A 19,376-nucleotide genomic window follows, 5' to 3' on the forward strand; every position below is an offset into this window, starting at 1 on the left:
TACCTCGACAGCGTATGTAACAAAACCGCGCGTCTCTGCCATTCATTCATTCACACTGAGACTCGCAGAACACGCGGGACTGCGGGATTCATATTTGAATCGACTTTTGCGGCTTAATATTTACAGATACTAGTCCATATCCCGATTTGATTTAAGTGTAATGACCTACTTTGACAAATTTCATGACATTCAGTGTTTAACTGTAAATTCCGTTTTTAAACTAGGTCCCGCTATTCCGTCCGCGTTTTCTGCATCGCGGAAATCATAGGGGCGTAGGGCCTACGCGTCGAGAACCGGGTTGACCGGGTACTCGGTACCACCGGTACTTAAAAAAACCTGGTACCGTGACGTTTTCGACCGGCTTGGTACCGAAGTACCGGGTCTTTTGACAACACTACAACACAGTGTAATTTTTGTCACACTGTACAACAATAATTACTATTTTTTTCATTCTTGTAAGGGGTAGGTTTAGTGTTGGGTTAGGTGTAGATGTTAATAAAACACAGTCTTAATAGGTAGAAAATTAATTTCATTGTTAATTTCCGGTCGGAGCTGTATAACCTTCTAGCCACAACCGTTTCCTGTTCACTCATGTCTCAGTGGGCGGTGGCAACCAGCCATCTTGGGTTTCCATAAATCTCGACTTCCGTTACAGGACCTTCTCAACCTGCAGCTCAGATCCGCCTAAAAAAATTCTAAGATTTACACTTTCCTTCGGTGTCCCTAAAGGTCCCACACACGGAGAACCCAATATCTGCGTGTGCGTGCGGATGAGGTCCATCAAAGGGTCGAACAGCCAAAGCAACCAAATTACTCAGAGCCCCCTCCTGTGTTTTTTCAGACGTATCGTTTTCATCCGTTGCTGTGAGGAATATACGGCGTGCTGCTGTTTTGAACGCTGTAGCGGGTTTGCCGCTGCCGCTCATTCGAGTGTAAAGTTTCGCTAATGGAGCTTTAATTTATAGTGTAGCATAAAATGCCATTTTAACCTCCGCCTGGCCCGAGATGCTGTCTAGCACTGACGCAGCAGGCAAGCACCTCACACACATTTCCGCAGAGATTAAATCCACACAACAGTATGAAGTTAAGTAGCAGGGTTGCAGTTCTCATTCTGTCCACAGGTAGGCAGTAAAGAATGCTACTTCCACAAGCAGGTCTCAGTCTGAATAAAAACAATCAACAGATTACAGTCTTCTTTGCGTCCCGGGTGTCTTCGATTAGACTGTGGAAAAATGGAGCGCTGCAGAGCCTGCTGGATGAGACTCCACTCCGCTCATACCTCTGTTGCAGAAGTCTGTTCTGGAGACGTCAGTCAAGCAAATGCATAACTGTCAGATTACACCATAGCAGTGAAACGATGTCCCTGATTGATTAATAGAAACCGCTTGTAGAGTTATTTTAGATGATCATTCTATTGCCACACACAATACAGATGTCATAAGCCAGATGTGCTGTGGTTTTTTTTTTTGCTGTCTGGGAAAAAAAAAAAGTTGCAGATCCGAAAAGATTTATTTTGTTATAAGACGGAATCAGGCCCCTTTGTATTATCTTTGTATTGATTTTGTATTATCAAAAATCAAGAAACTGTTTTGAAAGAGATTTAATTTTTGATTTGATTAACTACTGAAACACAATTGTCAGTAGATAGTTTCCAGTGTTGAGACACTTAATGGCACTTTTGATACAAAATATGAAGATTTTTTTTTTAATTAATCTTAAACAGTATATTGTTTTATAAATTTAAACTGAAGTTTTTGTGAAGTGTTTTCTTTAAAATAATGATACATGGATATTTTGTACTGGTTATCTGATGGGGATTTTTAAAATATAAATCTGATTATATAATAATACAGTTTAAACACATGCGTAACAATTTCTGCAGTGACATTTGTTCATTTTATATAATATTCACTAAATAGTTATTGTTAAAAAATAAATTATTGTTAAAAAATAAACTGTAAAATAAATAGATTCATACTTTAAACAGCAGCTTCTTGATTTTTTTTATTTTAATCCTATCACAATATTTTTTCACTGATAAATAAACTGTTAAAAACATGGGTAAGATGCAGGTGAATCAACAGTGCACTCAGTAATCTGGTAAGTCTGAACTGGGAATCATATTTTCTCAATGACCAGAATACTGTTTTTACATTCAGCACACAATAAATATTATACAAATATGACATAGTGGAAAACTGGAAATAGTGCAGCATAATTTGAAATCAGGCATTTTAAAATTTATCTTTTATGCTTGTCCAGTGACTGCACAACTGTCCTGTTTGCTTCCAATTCACACAGATGGACCGTCACGCCATCTGTGTGCGAGTACACATGTTTTTATGTAGTATACAATGAAGCTCTAACAGCTGGATTTGCTAGCATTTGTGAGGTTCATGGTTAAATGATTATTAGATATTCAAAGACTTGATTTATAGACTTAAATTACAAATATGTGTACATTTTAAGTGTGCACTAATTGTCCATAGTCCTAAAAGATTGATCCCGGATCTGCACAAGCTGTTTTTCTCCATATGTGACCTCTGCTTGCTATGACATCAGCTGCAGTGGATGGTATGTATCTATTGTACACATGATGCAATTTGTGTGTGCGTGTCTCACTAAGGGTCACTGTCACCATTACTCAGTTGTACGTCACCTCCCATTTGGCTGGTTACTGGAAAAGTCTACTGACATCCTAAGGGAGTGATTCTTTAAACACTGATTACAGCATTTCAGCAGACTCGCTCCACACATACACCCAGAACCAGAGTGAGTGGGGTCAATAATAAGGTTGTGGCCCAGGAGTAACCCATCAAATGGATCTGGGGAACAAGCCCATCTCTTTCTGTCTCTTTCTTCACTCTGAGAAACAGCAACGTGTCTCTGTGCCTCATTTAGTGTGCGTCTGCGCTGCTATAAATCTCTCAATCTCTAAAACATACACACACTCTCCACCTGCTACCTGCCGCAAGGGAGACATTTATACTCCAATTATTCATAATATATGTGTGTTCATGTCTGTATGACCAATGCATGTGTTCACGGATGTTATCGATGCTCATTTTCTCTCACTCTCTGGTTTCTGTTTCTCTCTCTCGCTATACTTCTGGTCTGTTTCTGTTAGTTGACGGAGGAACTTCATGGAAGAATTGCAAGCAATGAGATCAGAGAGCTTGTCAAGCTACTGTCCAAACCACATATAAAGGTAAGTGAGTAAACAAAACCACACAAAATGACAGATATACCATTAAATGTTGTTACAGTACCAGTCAAAATTTGGCCATCTACTCATTCTTTAATATTACTATTTTCAACATTTTTGAGTAATATTAGTCGTCTAAACTATCAAGTAACACATCTTTGAAATATAACTCACAAATAATTAAAAGTTAAGGAAATTATACATGATTTCTATAAAATTACTTTGGTTTAACTTGAATGCAATATATAAAAACCTATTTATTTATTTATTTATTTATTTATTTATTTATTTATTTATTTATTTATTTATTCTTTAAATAAGTGTTTGTTTATTTTTTTTTAATCAATGTTGTGACCGCTTAATATTTTTGTTGAAACCATGATTTCTTTTTATAATTTAATTAATTCAATGTAACATTTCTATTATTGAATACTTCAATTAAACACTATGTAAAATGTTCAAAATATTAATTTCTTATAAAAAAAAAAAAAAAGTACTAACACCATACTTTTGAACAGTAGTGTTAATAGCCTTTAATCTGAACTTGTCTGACTACACCATCATTGTACTTTCTGCTCTTCTTTCTATATTTTTCTTTTCTTTGGTCTCATTTTCTTATAACCCAGTGTCTGTTGGTGCTGTGTAAAGCGCTAGCAGATGGCTTCTGGGGACTAGAAAGGCATCTCTGTACGATAGTAACTGTATCACTCTCAATTACTGTTGAAATGATCCATTCCCTTCGACCAGATATAAATCAGAACCTATTAAATTATCTCTTCCCTCCTCCCTTCTGTATGCTTCACACATCAAAAAAACACATTTTACTCATATTAGACCCGCTTACAGACTTATATAGACATTGATGAAAGTGGCAATTACGGCAAGCCGCGTGTTGCGGAAAGAAAGAGCTGCTCTGGTCTGAGCGAGAAAGAGGAGATGAGTGGCTTTCAGTTTGTGTAGGAAAATAGATAGAAGTGTAATACTTCGCCCTTTTTTTCTTTCGCATCTGTGTGTAGATTTTGTGCAGGCATGTGTATGGGTAGTTAGTTCAGCAGGTTGAATAATGACTGTTCGGATGACAAACTCTTTCCTAATGAGAGCTGCATGCCCAGTTACATTTCCCAGACTTTATTTGAACAAGTTCAGCAATTTGTTATTGTAAGAGGCCCAGTATAACTAATTAACATGCTCACACACAGACTCACGGCAAGAGTACCTGAAGAAATGAGTTACTGATTTTGACCCTCAATTCACTCTTTTGCCACCTGGCCTGATGTTGACCCTATTCCTCAAACCTCAGGAGAGAGTTTAGCTCCACAAAACACCCTTTATACCTCTGTCTGTGTGCGTGTCTGTGTTTGAGTGTGTTATGCATGGCAGGATAGTGAATTTAGACTGAGTTGTTGGACTGTAGACAGATCCTGTGGGAACAGAGTGAAGCTATTACGCTGCCTTACAATTTCACTCATCAGGGAAATGCGAAGACCAGTGTTTTAGATTGGACTAATCAAATGGAAGAGGCAGGGAAAAGCTACAATTTTCCTGAAATAATCCTTTCCATGAACAGATAGTAGCAAAGTCAGATTTCAGTGAGCAGCCTTTTTTTTTTTTCAAAGCTGTAAAAAATGCCAATCCATTTCCAGTTTTTAGTACATATTCATATATTCAATACATATTGATGTTTAATGGCAGGTTTAAAATGTGTCAAAATAAGGTTTATATGTCAGTGAAATGTCTGCTTGAAAAAAACAAAACCTTTTTGCACACAATTCAATTCATGGAAGAATGGAAGAAGCCTTTTTTTTTTTTTCTTTTTTTTTTTTGTGGTGTTCCTGGAAAATCCAAAAATATATTTTGACTCATCGGTTGAAGGTTTGACTCATTGGTTTCTTGTGACCTCTATACATAGGAAGAATTGTTTAAATATTTTGAACTGTTTATCATGTATTTATCCAGTGAATTTGTGGTTAGAGACTAGATTCCTTTTCAATGGCATTACTATGCAGCTGCTAAAGTGTTTTTTTTTTTTTTATTAATCTTTTAGCAGTTGCTATGTGCTGCACAATATCAGGGATGCACTGTTCTTGAAGTTCAAGCTTGGCTGATACAGATGATAATTATTTTCATGTTGTGACATCACAACATTATAGTGCCAGTATGAAAAATGGATACATTAGTGTTTTCAATGATTTACTTTAAGTGAGTATTAGATGAGGATCAGCAAAGGTAGTCTAAATTGTAGAAATGAGCACAAACAATTAAGTATCCAGTATTGAGATAAGTGATGTAGACATTTCGTACACTGTAAAAAATGACCGTAATTTTAACGGTAAAAAACTGTGAAAATGCTACAGTAAAAACCTGTTAAATGGTCAACGGTTTTTGGAAATGAAAAAGAATGTAAAATTTACAGGGAAAAACGTAAATTGACGTTCCCAGAATTCCCTGCGTTGCATTTCAAATTTTGTTTGAATTCGATGTTTTTTCTTTGAAATAACTGATAAGAAAAAACTAAGAAGAAACAGTTATGTTTATTAGGGTTGTATTTTACATCTAATGTTGTTAAATTAAAGGGGTGGTTGATTGCAATTTCACTTTTTTAACGTTAGTTAGTGTGTAATGTTGCTGTTTGAGCATAAACAATATCTGCAAAGTTGCAGCGCTGAAAGTTCAATGCAAACAGAGATATCGTCTTTTAAAATTCTGGAAGTTTAATGCCTACAAAAACGGCTGGTAAGGGACTACAATGAACTACTTCCCGGGTCTGCTACGTCACTGACCCAGATAAACCCTGCCCTCGGGAACATGTAAGGAAGGGGGCGAGGCCATGCTGTGCTGCTTTAGAGAAGAGGAAGAGAAAACTAGGGGTGCACGTAAAAATCGATTCATATATGAATCGCGATTCTGTCTTCTAACGATTCTAATGGATTCACAAGTTTCAAAATTAATGTTCTAAAGCATCGGTTCTTAATACTGTTCCTCGTGTCCCCTGCTCTGCATCTCTCTCTCTCTCTCTCTCTCTCTCTCTCTCTCTTGCCGTACTGTATTAAAGCTTTAATCAGAATAAAACCGTATATTAAAAGCTAACATAAGCAGTAGCATAATAACAGCGTATCTAAAAGTATGAGACAACAAACATATCATTAAGAGCCGTGCTTGCACAGGTTCTGCGCGATCCTCTTCACTAATATCATCTGCGTCTCAATCGGGCTCAAGTAGTTCCAAACCTGTATGAATTTCTTTGTTCTGCCGAACACAAAGGAAGATATTTTGAAGAAAGTTTGTAACCAGGCTGTTTTGGGGCACCATTGACTTGACTTCCATAGTAGGAAACAAATACTATGGAAGGCAATTCTTCAGAATATCTTCCTTTGTGTCCAGCAGAACAAAGACATTCATACAGGTTTGGAACTACTTGAGGGTGAATAAATGATGACAGAATTTTCATTTTTGGGTGAACTATCCCTTTAAGTTAAAACCGTAATACCTAAAATGTTGCTACCGTATTTCCGGCAACCACAGCTGCCGTTTTTTTTACCAGAAATTTTGTGGAAATTTTTTTACAGTGTAGGATGTCTCAGCCATGTTGTGTGTGTTTGAATTGTCACATCCATGTACAAATAAATCTTCAGCTCTGCATGCATGTGCATTCCTTCTTGTGTCTTTGTGTTGGGATAGCAAGCTGCACTTGTGTTTTAAGAAAGCTGAAATGCAACGCCATTAATTTTGGCCTTTAGAAAAGGAAGACAAAGAAAGAGTAATGGTAAAAAAATGGTTGCAGATGGTTAATGCCTTGACGCTTTAATAATATTTATATTGTGACATTTTATTCAAGTCCAAGCGTAACACAATATGTTTTTTTTTTTTTGTGTGTGTGTGTGTGTGTGCTTTTTTTTTTACTTGGTGAGAGAATACATCTGGTCATCTGGAAGAATCCAGGTCACAATGTGTGTGTCTGTTTGTCTTCTGGAGGAGGACTTGGACAGAAGAAATGCATGGCAACTCAGTTGCAATTAAAAACGTTCCATTTCAAGTTTGCTTAAAACAACTGCGCCATTCAATTTAATCTGCAGAGCTGTGTTTAGTGTAGACGCAAACAACAATGTACCCTACAGGGATTGTGAAAACCTTTTTTTGTGTGTCTGTGGTTGTTCCAAGTTGTTCACATCTCATAATATACTGCTTATCTCTAAACATAGTGTGTGGATATGTTTGATTGGCAGGTGTATAGTCCAGTTAGAAATGAGGTTTGCTTTATAATGAGAGCCAAATTTGTAGGTCTTCATTTCATTTATTAAATAAGTAGACTGTTGCAAATGTGTATCTTTTACTACATATTGTCAAATGATGAGCTAGTCCATAATACTGATTTTATGTATCTGAGAACTTCTTGATTAATTTCAAGATGTACATGACAGAAATTAATGCTAATTTGCAGTTCAGGAAGTGAGTCACATACAGTAAATGATTGAAATGTCCCATTTTCTAGTGAATCGGCTGATTAGAGTCATTTGTCCAGGGTTCGGATCACAATCCAGATCTGTTTTAAAACACTGTATGTTGTTTTTTTTTTTTGTTGTTTTTTTTTATATATAAATATAGTGCAATTTATGAGAAAAAACTCAGAAGTTTTCTTGTCTTTATTTTCGCAGTCTTTTTATGATAAATGTGGACTTGCAAACTCACTTTCTGGTAAAAAGGGAATTCAGCAGCGTTGGTGTAGACTGACTGAGTGATTCAGATTCAACTTATTTTTTTAATTAAATTATCTATGAACACTGAAGTGTTTTGACAGAAACAAATGAATGATCAGATATTTCTAATATCTAATATGTAATTTTCAGTAAAACGCTGGATTTGAAATTGACCCGCTTGCTAGACACATGACTCACTTTCTCTCCCTGTTTGTTTCCCCTCTCGCTCACTCTCTCTCCCATCTGTTCTGCTTTAGCCACATGTTGAGTGTTGTTCTGGAGCTTAATCCCATGTCATAAAACAGACACTTTTCTTCTCCTCTCTGTCTTGTCTCTTTTCTCTCTCTTTTTTCTTTTCTCTTCCCTCCCATTTTTTTTATCTCTGGCACACAACTGGAAGATGGTTTTATATTGGATATGCGAGGGAGAAAAGGAGCAAAAGAAAAAGTGTTTCCAGCTGTATTTGACACACAGCATCGTTAAAACAGTTCAGTAATGAATCTCTGAATGCCGTCATTCTTTTGCTATACCTCGTTCTCTGAGAGCTGAGGTGTGAAATATCTGAAATGGCTGAGAACTTCATTGCTTTTTGTCCATCCATCTGCCATAAAGTGTCCTCACCCCTTGGAAGCTCACAGCAATATTGCCGTATTCCCAGCGGGATACTCGTAATACTCATAATAATCTTATCAAATGAAAGATGACAATATGATTAGTCTTGGTTTTGATTCAGTTCTTTTTTTTTTTTTTTTTCCTGCTGGAGACACTTTAACAAACAACATTGCCAAAGAGGGTTGTAGTGAAATGGTGACTGTAATCAATTCAAAAGCAGCTTTATTTGTCAGTAGGAGGTAGTAATCTAAAGCAGACCTCTAAAGCTCCATGATTTATACTATAGGATTCAAGCCGATGCTTGGAGTATGAAGGCTGGAATGATTAGCCAAAACGAGTAGCTACACAAAATCAGTCAAACGACTACTGTTTGTCTTACTGTGTGAGCTTCTGTGGACTTTTATGTGTACAACTCATTCTCGTTGCAGAGTTTGTTGTCTGTTCATGATACCGTGGCCAGGAAGAGTTACGATCCAGAACTTCCTCCTCTGCCAGACGACATTGATGATGAAGAAGATTCTGTCAAGATCATTCGACTGGTCAAGAATAAAGAGCCTTTGGTGAGAGAACTTCCTTCTCACACACACTTACAAACACATGCAAATTTCCACATGCTGTCAAAGCCAGACACACAGGGGTTGCCATAATTCAAGCTCACGTAGTGGAAAACACTCTTGTGAACATGAAGCACATAAATACAAGCGCACTCGCGCTATAGTGTCAGTGATGTGTTTGGCTCGCACTCCCTGTTCACCCTTATCCTCTTGTTCCTGAGTGACCACATATCCTCCATCTAAACATGACACAAGCCACATTCCGCATTACCTTACAGATGCTCTCACCCGCTCTATGTCCAGTGGTCTCCTGCGGCATTTAGATGTATGTGTCTGTTCCTCTTTCCCTTACGTGTCGTTCGCAGCTCTCTCTAGGCTATATTTCTGGCCAACTTTCGCTCCTCCATTTCATCTCGTTTCTCTATGAGCTGTCAGAATCAAGACCTCTGTTTACTCGTATAGTCATCGGTTACCCAAACCTGTTTGGATTCAAGCTTGAGGCTGTACTGGACTTGAAAGTGACAATGAATGAGCATTGACATCTATTGGCATTCTTGAGTTTCGAGAATCCCAGAATGACATATTAAATATTTTTATTTAGCTGAGCAGTTGTTGGGTGGTTTGCCAATGTATTAGATTTCTTTTACTACATAACAAATATGCTGGACTAAAGTTCTTGTGGGAAGAAAAAATTATTGTAGGTGGTAGTGTAGCATAACATTCCTTTCTAATTTCTTTTAACTAGTTTTTGATTTAATCTAAATAGACTGCATTGCCACTATGTAATTGCATGTTGTATTCACAATATTTACACTACCAAATGTTTGAGGTCAGTAAGTAATTTTTTCAGCAATTATGCTTTAAATTGATCAAAAGTGACAGACGTTTTCTGATGTTACAAAAAAAATTTTTTTTTAAATGCTGTTCTTTGAACTTTCTCATCATGAAAGAGTTCTGAAATAAAATTTAAAAAAATCCACAGAAATATTAATTGTTTTTAGCACTGATAATATTTTTTACAATTTTTATTTAAAAAATCTTGAGCGCCAATTTAGCATATTAAAATGATTAGATGGGATTAAGGATGTAGAATATGGTCATGCAGAATATGTGCTTTATAAGCACTATGATAAACAGCCAATATGTTAATAATATGCATGCTAATAAGCTACTAGTTAATGGTGTGAATTGGTCCCACTCCCTACACTAAAGTATTACCGTTTTACTGTATTTTTGATAAAATAATGGCTTTTTTATGGTACTGTACTTTAAAGCTCTCACCTAGTTGCCTACTGAAGCTAAGCAGGGTTGAGCCTGTTCATTACTTGGATGGGAGATGACTTGGGGAAAACTAAGTTGCTGCTGGAAGAGGTGCTAGGGAGGCCAGCAGGGGGTGCTCACCCTGTGGTCTGTTTGTGTTCTAGTGATAGGGATATTATACTGTCAAAATGCACCATCCTTTGGATGAGATGTTAAACCGAGATCCTGACCTCTTTAGTCATAAAAGCTCCCAGGAAAGGTATAATTATAGGTAGAGGTATAACCTTGGCATCCTGGCCAAATTTGCCCACTATCTAATATCGAATCACCAATAAGCAGGTGTGTGGTGGGCATTCTGACACACACATTGCGTCACACCATCCAGGTGGATGCTGCACACTGGTGGTGGTTGAGGAGTTTGCCGCCTTTAAAAAAAAAAGGAAGTTCTTTAGATATTTTTGAAGTTCTAGATGTCACAAATATTTATAATAAATGTTTAGTACATTATGTATGAGAGACAATGCATGATAAACACACCTCCTGTTCAGTTCCATAGTTTTTGTGAATGGTCCTACAGGATTATGTTTATAAGTCCTGAAATATAGTGTATAGATCAATTAGTAATGGATTTCAAATGCGTTCCAGATCAGATGCCTTCCGAATTCAGATTTAACATCTGTAGTCGATCAGCATTCGATTTTATAGTGAAATCCTACTGAAATGAAATGCAAAATAAATCTCTCTTTTCCTCTCAATAAACATTGGGCTTTGGTTAGGTATAGTTTGACCTGTGGCCCAAGTCCTCAGCAATTTTAGATGCTGGCTGACCCTCCAAAACCTCTAGCTGTTTTTCAGACAAGAAGTCAACTGTCAATTCTTTCTTTCTTTCCTTTTTTCCTCTGATTTGAACTTGAAATTGTATATATCAGGTGCAGACAGCCTGTGCAGTTATTATGACAAAAGTACTGCAAAGTTGAACTTTAATTTCTCTTTCTTCCTCTGGTGTGTGGTAGTTAGCAGGCCTCTGTGGATGATTCATTGGTTTGTATAATTGTGATTAGTCGAATGGGTAGGATTCAGTAGCTCTGATTAATTGCTATCATTTTTCAGCCCATGACATCATGCGTATTTTAGTGAGGGGAGTAATGAGGAGAAAGTGGAGGGGGTTCAAGCACTTCGGGGATGGGACCCAAATCCTCAAATGCTCTCCGTTCTATTTGGTAACTTTAACCTGCTGATTTATTAGCAGCAATGGCAGGATGCTGAAATAATTGGGCTTGGATCAGCATACATGTGGGGTGACGGCAACAGCAACAGAAGTGAGCTCAGTGGTGGATTTTATTGAAAGAATGTGTCGTTTTGGATAAGGTTACTGAAAGGTCTATAGGAAGGCAAAAGAGTGTGTGTATGGTTATGTGTTTGTTGGATAGATAAAGCGTGTATATTCTATCCAAATTTTCAGACTGAGTAATAGGAGAAGAGTAGACAGAACAGACATTTGCCAATAAGATGATTTGGCTATAGATTGTGTGCACACTCTTCATTGCACTGTTTGTTTTGGCGAGCATATTCTCATCTAGGTGCTTATTGCACTTTTAAGATGGAGCCTGCCCAACAAAATATTTCATCCCTAACTATACAATTTGTCTTTTGATGTAGTAGTCTTCTTTAATCTCCGTGTTGCTCATCCTGAGGGCTGTAGTAATCTACCCCCTCACCTTCTCCAAAACGAGGACCTCCTCTGGCTTCTGTTCTGTTTGAATATATTTTTTTAATCACAAATTATTTTGTCAGTATAACAGTTTGAGTGAAAAGTTGACACAAATTTGGTATATCCACCTTTTTCTTTAATGACAGCAGCACAAGTGTGTCTCTATCTTCATTTATCTCACACAAACACTCAGTTAGGCCCTGCTTACACTAGTGCGTTTTCGTTTTAAAATGAAAATGATCCTCGTCTACACTGGCGTTTTCACTGCATTTTAGAAATGATCTCCGTCCACACTACACAACCGAAAATGCATGTATGGGTAGATTCCCTATTATTTAGATGGCGGACGTGTCTACGTGCTTGGAGCGGTCAAGTGTGGCATCTACCTATACATATCTATGGGTACAACAATGAGCATGATGTTATTGTTTACACGTTAGTCGAGGATACGCAGAGCGAATGTGGGCAGCCACGCCATCGTTTTCAAAAGTCTCCGTTTACACTGAAAAGCAACCCAGGAGTTTTCGATCTAAAACAGGGTTTTCAGCATTTTCAAAAGTCGAAAATCACCATCGAAAACACCAGAGCAAAAGTTATGCGAAAACACACTAGTGTAAACGTAGCCTTCGAGGTCTGTTGTGGAACACGTTTCTCATTAAATAGGCAAAGATATTCTTATTTATGAATCAAACCTGGAAATCATTTGATTCTTTATATGATTAAATGTAAATATGATTGATCGAAGTTCAACAAGTGAAGTTTAATGCAAAAGTCAGCAGGAAAGTGTTTATTGAATTTTTACAAATTTGCTTTTGCTGTGCATTTAAAGAAATTAGAGAAATGATTGAAGTAATTATTATGCAACTGTATTTTTTTTTTTCCTAATATGATCTCTGCCAGGGTAGATCTCAGGAGGGATTGTACAGTCCTAATCAATATCTCGTCTTTTAAATTCCATGTGTTTAGACTCGAGAATCCAGAATTCAGGATTCACATAACATTCTTAAGAATAAAATTCTCTATATTTCATCTGACACCACTGATAGATAATGTAAAAATGACAAGTCATGATCCTGTGACTTTTTAGTCAAACAGGGATTTCGTTTTTAATTTTATAATTACAACATTTTTTCCAACAGCATGGAATATACTCACACGCACAAATTCACATGATGCATTCATTCTTGAGAGCGTGCAAGAAAAATGGCGCTCAAATGAGCGCAACAGACCGATCCATTTTGAGACATGCTCTATAAAAATAACTCTTAAAATACACAGCACATTAAAAAAAATGGGTCTCCTAGTGCTGAACTCCCCATCAGCCATTATAACGGTAATAGATATTACTGTATTCAGTATTACTTGGAGATGATCAAGTCTTCAGCAAAAACCACCACACAATCAAATAGCAACAAAGCCTGTGGTTTTATTTTTAAGACATTTTTTCTTTTTATGTTCTTTTTTTTTTTTTTTTTTACAACTTTTACGATTTTTGAGAATCCAACTCTAGGCTTGTTAAATGTGTTGTGCAGTACATAATCTTTTTTTTTTTTTTTTTGTAAAGAAAGTGAAGGGGCCGAAGTGAATGACCATAGTTTGTGTGTTTCTCCTCAGTTTCAGTACCCCAGGACAATGTCAGTGAAGCAAGCGGAACATCCTCGAACACTTGTTTTTTTTGGCGTATTGCTGTTGAATGTTCATGGCAATGAAATCTATACAGTGGTAGAGGACCAAGTCTCAGAGACTGTGAAGGGGGGGGGGCATGTTTTTGAATGTCTGAGCTTAGATTTTTCATGTTGAGCCTTGGAACACAAGCACAGCCAACAGACATTCTGTACTATAAAAGTTCACACTGTTCTCGTTTCCTCTTTGACCTCTCATTGGTTGATGACACAAGGCTTCATTAATGTTTCCTCTCCAGCAGCTTCATTAGAAACCTTTTATGTATATTTTGACATCTATTTTGATGCTGAATATTTCCGAATGGCAGTTTTTGCTGCTTGATATCAATAGGGTTTATATATGTGATATGAAAACTTGTATGTAAATGACATGCAGAAAGGGTATAATTGTAGACTGCCCTGGATTTATACAGGAAGACAAATTACTATATAACTACTGTCAATTTAACATGTTAATTTGCTTCAAATAATTATGAAAAAATAACATGTTTAACGCATTTAACACACATAACCCAACTTTGTCATCTTACATTGTGTGCAATTGAAATGAAATGAAATTTAAATGCCCCTAATATTCAAGATATGAGGACTAAAAGAAATTCTCAGCCAAAAATTGATGTGAGATTAACTTGCAATTAATTACATTATTCGGTACATCATAAAATTCATTGGATATAAAAATTGAATTGCTTGATAGACTTAACCAAATAGTATCTATTTCTATCTTTAATTTGAAGTTAGCCTTTGCTGCTTAAGGTTTTCATCTGTTCTTTCTTTTCTTTTGAAGCATATAGAAGATTATAAGGTCATCCGTGTGGGTTAGTGATGAAAAGCCAAGCACTAAGGTAATGTCACTTTCTAGAAATAATGGACGCATAAATTAGGTTAGGGTGAAAGACGGGAGCACACATGATGGCGCTTTTGCGATACATCTGTGTGCTCAGGAGAAATATATTATGGCCCTGATGGCTCCGAATGGAATAGAACGTTCTCTCTAGTGAGATATTGAGGACAGACACTGACATGCACCATCAGAGGGTAATGTTGACCTGAGAGCTAATGTCACTCATCTCCCACGTTACCTGCAGAGATCAGTAATAGACTGATACAGTAAAATTTTAGACTGTTCATACAAGGTTCCTTCATACATTCCTACAGCCTTGTCAACAGAATAAGCATTTAATTTATTTTAAATAATTTTATAATGAATACATTTATTAATAGACAAATGATTGATTCATTTAAAGATTATTTGAAATGCAGATTTATTAGGGTTAGAGTTTGTCACTGGTCATTATGTCAGTGTGGGGTTCAGCCCTCTCTCCTCACCTTTTACTGTTTTTCTAATCTTTCATTCCTTCCTCTGCATAGTGTGCTCTGATTTTCCCAAGTATCCATGTTCCTGTCTATATCCTGTTACAGAGTGCACAGGAGGTGCTCGAGTGCACACATTAGCACACACTATGTTCTTTGTGTAGTAAGGTCTGCTTGTCTTTTTGAAGGCATTTCCTCATGTAGGTGAAGGAACAAGATCTGACTTCTGAAAGTGATGTTTCCTTAGTGAGGTACACAGGCAACACTTATAAGACAACCTATGGATAATCCAGTGTGTGAAACCAGACACACACATCGAGTTCAGTCTTTGATACTTATAAACACTTTCTTTGTCTAAGTTTTGGCCTGAACATGATCGATCGCAAAAGCATTCAAAAAATCGTTGTTTCTTTTTTTGGGTTACTACTCAGTAGCCTCAACCACTGATGAATCATTAGTCCAAAAGCCCATATTAAATAATAATAAAATTAAAATTGGTTCTGATTAGCTGCCATTTTTGGTCACACTTTATTTTAAGGTCCAATTCTCACTATTAACAAACCAGTAACTATGACTTTTGCCTCAAACTCTTAATTTGCTGCTTATTAATAGTTAATAAGGTAGTTGTTAAGTTTAGATATTGGGTAGGATTAGAGATTAGAATATGGTCATGCAGAATAAATGCTTTATAAGTACTAATAAACAACCAGCATGTTAATAATATGCTTGCTAATAAGCAACTAGTTAATAGTGAGAATTGGTCCCTATATTAAAGTGTTACCCCATTTTTAGTTGCTTTGTGCAGTATTTAGGTTTCAGCTTGGATGGAAAAATCACTTGATGTTGGAAACCTGCTTTGGAGTGTTTTCCCATTGGATATAAAATGACCATTTCTAGCCTTCAGGGTCATACTGCAGGAGACATGAACGATTGTATCCAGCGTTTTATCCCAGGCCTCGACTTCCCTCTCCCGTCCATTCCCTTTTTACCTCCACCCATTCCCATTTACCTTCCTGTCATTCTTATTTATTTCCATTCAAGTCAGGCCTGTCCTGTTTTCAGCACATACCCTGGCATTCCTCAGCCATTATTACCTTAATGAGACCCAATTTTCCTTTTTCAACATAATACCTGTTAATGATGGAACTGTAATGCAACAGGGTTAAAGCAACATTGAGTGTTTACTGAGCAGGTCATTGAAGGGTCAGTATAACAGTCAGAATATGTAAAGGGTTATAATAAAGGACTCCGTGTTTGTTTTGAGTCTCACTGTGTTTGTATGTGTGCATTTATAATTTGAAAGTTTAATAACAGTGTTAACCTGTACGTATCTGAACGTATCTTCTGCTAGTGATAATTGTGGCTAATTGTGTTTTAATGACCTTGCTGTTGTTCTTTTTGCTGTCTTTCCTCCCCAGCTTTCTCCTTGCCAAATCTACAGCAAACACAGCCATTTGGTTCTCTCTAATTTATGTTCATCAGAGTGGCGAGTTGAAGAGAGTGTGTATCGTTGTTTGTCTTCATGCCAGTTTAAGTGACTTTGTGTCAAACACTCGCTCTGTCATGGCCCGGGTCTTTGTGTTTGTTTTTTCAGGTCTGCCTTGATGGCTAGAGCTTAGGTTCTGCTGAAATGATCTGAACCTCAGACTCTTTTTGTAATGACGTTTGAAAAAGTTATGTTATGATGTCAGAGAGAGTGTTCGAAAAACCTTAATTTGTTGGTACTATGCACCAAGGAGATCTATAATCAGGGGTGCACATAAGTTTTTCAGCCTGGTTCTCATATGAGAACCTGAAGATTTGGTTTGGTCCTCACATGGGCCATGGCATGTAGTGTGACCCATAAAATATAAATATAAAAAAATTAATTAATAATAGTGATATGTATATATAAATAACTAACTAGTGTGATAATAGTGTTTTATTTATATATATATATATATCTATGTATGTATGTGTATATATGTATGTGTGTGTGTGTATGTATATGTATGTATGTATGTGTATATATAATATATATACACGCACACACACACAGTGGGTACGGAAAGTATTCAGACCCCTTAAATTTTTCACTCTTTGTTATATTGCAGCCGTTTGCTAAAATCATTTAAGTTCATTTTTTTCCTCAATGTACACACAGCACCCCATATTGACAGAAAACACAGAATTGTTGACATTTTGCAGATTTATTAAAAAGAAAACTGAAATATCACATGGTCCTAAGTATTCAGACCCTTTGCTGTGACACTCATATATTTAACTCAGGTGCTGTCCATTTCTTCTGATCATCCTTGAGATGGTTCTACACCTTCATTTGAGTCCAGCTGTGTTTGATTATACTGAATGGACTTGATTAGGAAAGCCACACACCTGTCTATGTAAGACCTTACAGCTCACAGTGCATGTCAGAGCAAATGAGAATCATGAGGTCAAAGGAACTGCCTGAAGAGCTCAGAGACAGAATTGGGGCAAGGCACAGATCTGGCCAAGGTTACAAAAAAAATTCTGCTGCACTTAAGGTTCCTAAGAGCACAGTGGCCTCCATAATCCTTAAATGGAAGATGTTTGGGACGACCAGAACCCTTCCTAGAGCTGGCCGTCCGGCCAAACTGAGCTATCGGGGGAGAAGAGCCTTGGTGAGAGAGGTAAAGAAGAACCCAAAGATCACTGTGGCTGAGCTCCAGAGATGCAGTCGGGAGATGGGAGAAAGTTGTAGAAAGTCAACCATCACTGCAGCCCTCCACCAGTCGGGGCTTTATGGTAGAGTGGCCCGATGGAAGCCTCTCCTCAGTGCAAGACACATGAAAGCCCGCATGGAGTTTGCTAAAAAACACCTGAATAAGATTCTCTGGTCTGATGAGACCAAGATAGAACTTTTTGGCCTTAATTCTAAGCAGTATGTGTGGAGAAAACCAGGCACTGCTCATCACCTGTCCAATACAGTCCCAACAGTGAAGCATGGTGGTGGCAGCATCATGCTGTGGGGGTGTTTTTCAGCTGCAGGGACAGGACGACTGGTTGCAATCGAGGGAAAGATGAATGCGGCCAAGTACAGGGATATCCTGGACGAAAACCTTCTCTAGAGTGCTCAGGACCTCAGACTGGGCCGAAGGTTTACCTTCCAACAAGACAATGACCCTAAGCACACAGCTAAAATAAAGAAGGAGTGGCTTCACAACAACTCCGTGACTGTTCTTGAATGGCCCAGCCAGAGCCCTGACTTAAACCCAATTGAGCATCTCTGGAGAGACCTAAAATGGCTGTCCACCAACGCTACCATCCAACCTGACAGAACTGGAGAGGATCTGCAAGGAGGAATGGCAGAGGATCCCCAAATCCAGGTGTGAAAGACTTGTTGCATCTTTCCCAAAAAGACTCATGGCTGTATTAGATCAAAAGGGTGCGTCTACTAAATACTGAGCAAAGGGTCTGAATACTTAAGACCATGTGATATTTCAGTTTTTTTTTTTTTATAAATCTGCAAAAATGTCAACAATTCTGTGCTTGTCTGTCAATATGGGGTGCTGTGTGTACATTGAGGAAAAAAAATGAACTTAAATGATTTTAGCAAATGGTTGCAATATAACAAAGAGTGAAAAATTTAAGGGGGTCTGAATACTTTCCGTACCCACTGTATATATGTGTATATATATATGTGTGTGTGTGTGTATATGTATAACTAAAAATAATAAACTAAATAATCAAGTGTTATAATACTATTTTATTTTAAAATAAAAAGGCAGTATTACATACAAATGTAATTATTTTATAGTAAACTTAAAAATAAAATGTTGATATTTTATTATTAGCATTATTTTCATTTTAATTTTCAAACGTAAAATCAGCGAGCTTTTATTTTGGCGGGTTGCCGGCAAATAAGTATTATGCGCTTCCGGGTTTAGCGCTGCTGATGGAATTGCGTCAGTGAACGAAATGTCACAGACAGTTTTGCTTTGAAAACGGCAGCGGGTAGCCTAGATTATGCTTTCACTTTGCATAGATACAGTACAGTTTGTCGATCTAAAATGGTAATTGTGCATTAACAGCTGTCAACCATGTCCATACGCAAATGCGCTGTCAGAACTCATTTATACAACGCATTTTTAATTTTGGTCGCGCATGCGGACCTGCGGACCAGTTATGTGCACCCCTGTCTCTAATACCTCAAGAAATCTATCGGTTTCGCATTAATCTAAATGGTCATTACTTAGCTGGCACAGGTGGACCCACCACAAGTTAAAGACCTGCAAATTATACACACACGCACATACATCATAAGGATGCACTAAATTTATCAAAATTGACAGGAAATGTTATAAAACATTTGTATTTCAAATAAAT

The 19,376-nt window shown here is 37.2% G+C and overlaps 1 protein-coding gene across 2 annotated transcripts in view; it reads left to right on the plus strand.

Annotated features, from left to right (window-relative positions):
• Positions 1 to 19,376, plus strand: part of mpp7a (MAGUK p55 scaffold protein 7a) — a 141,678-nt gene that overhangs the window by 72,654 nt on the left and 49,648 nt on the right. Inside the window, exons 5-6 of one of the 2 annotated variants that reach the window (XM_058793296.1) lie at positions 3,128 to 3,208; positions 8,940 to 9,071. In XM_058793296.1, the coding sequence (XP_058649279.1) occupies positions 3,128 to 3,208; positions 8,940 to 9,071 (213 nt within the window). The remainder of the gene's footprint in view (positions 1 to 3,127; positions 3,209 to 8,939; positions 9,072 to 19,376) is intronic. The other variant, XM_058793297.1, reaches the window with a different exon arrangement.

The sequence above is a fragment of the Onychostoma macrolepis genome, chromosome 12 (assembly GCF_012432095.1).
Source record: "Onychostoma macrolepis isolate SWU-2019 chromosome 12, ASM1243209v1, whole genome shotgun sequence".
Taxonomy (NCBI): Eukaryota; Metazoa; Chordata; class Actinopteri; order Cypriniformes; family Cyprinidae; genus Onychostoma; species Onychostoma macrolepis.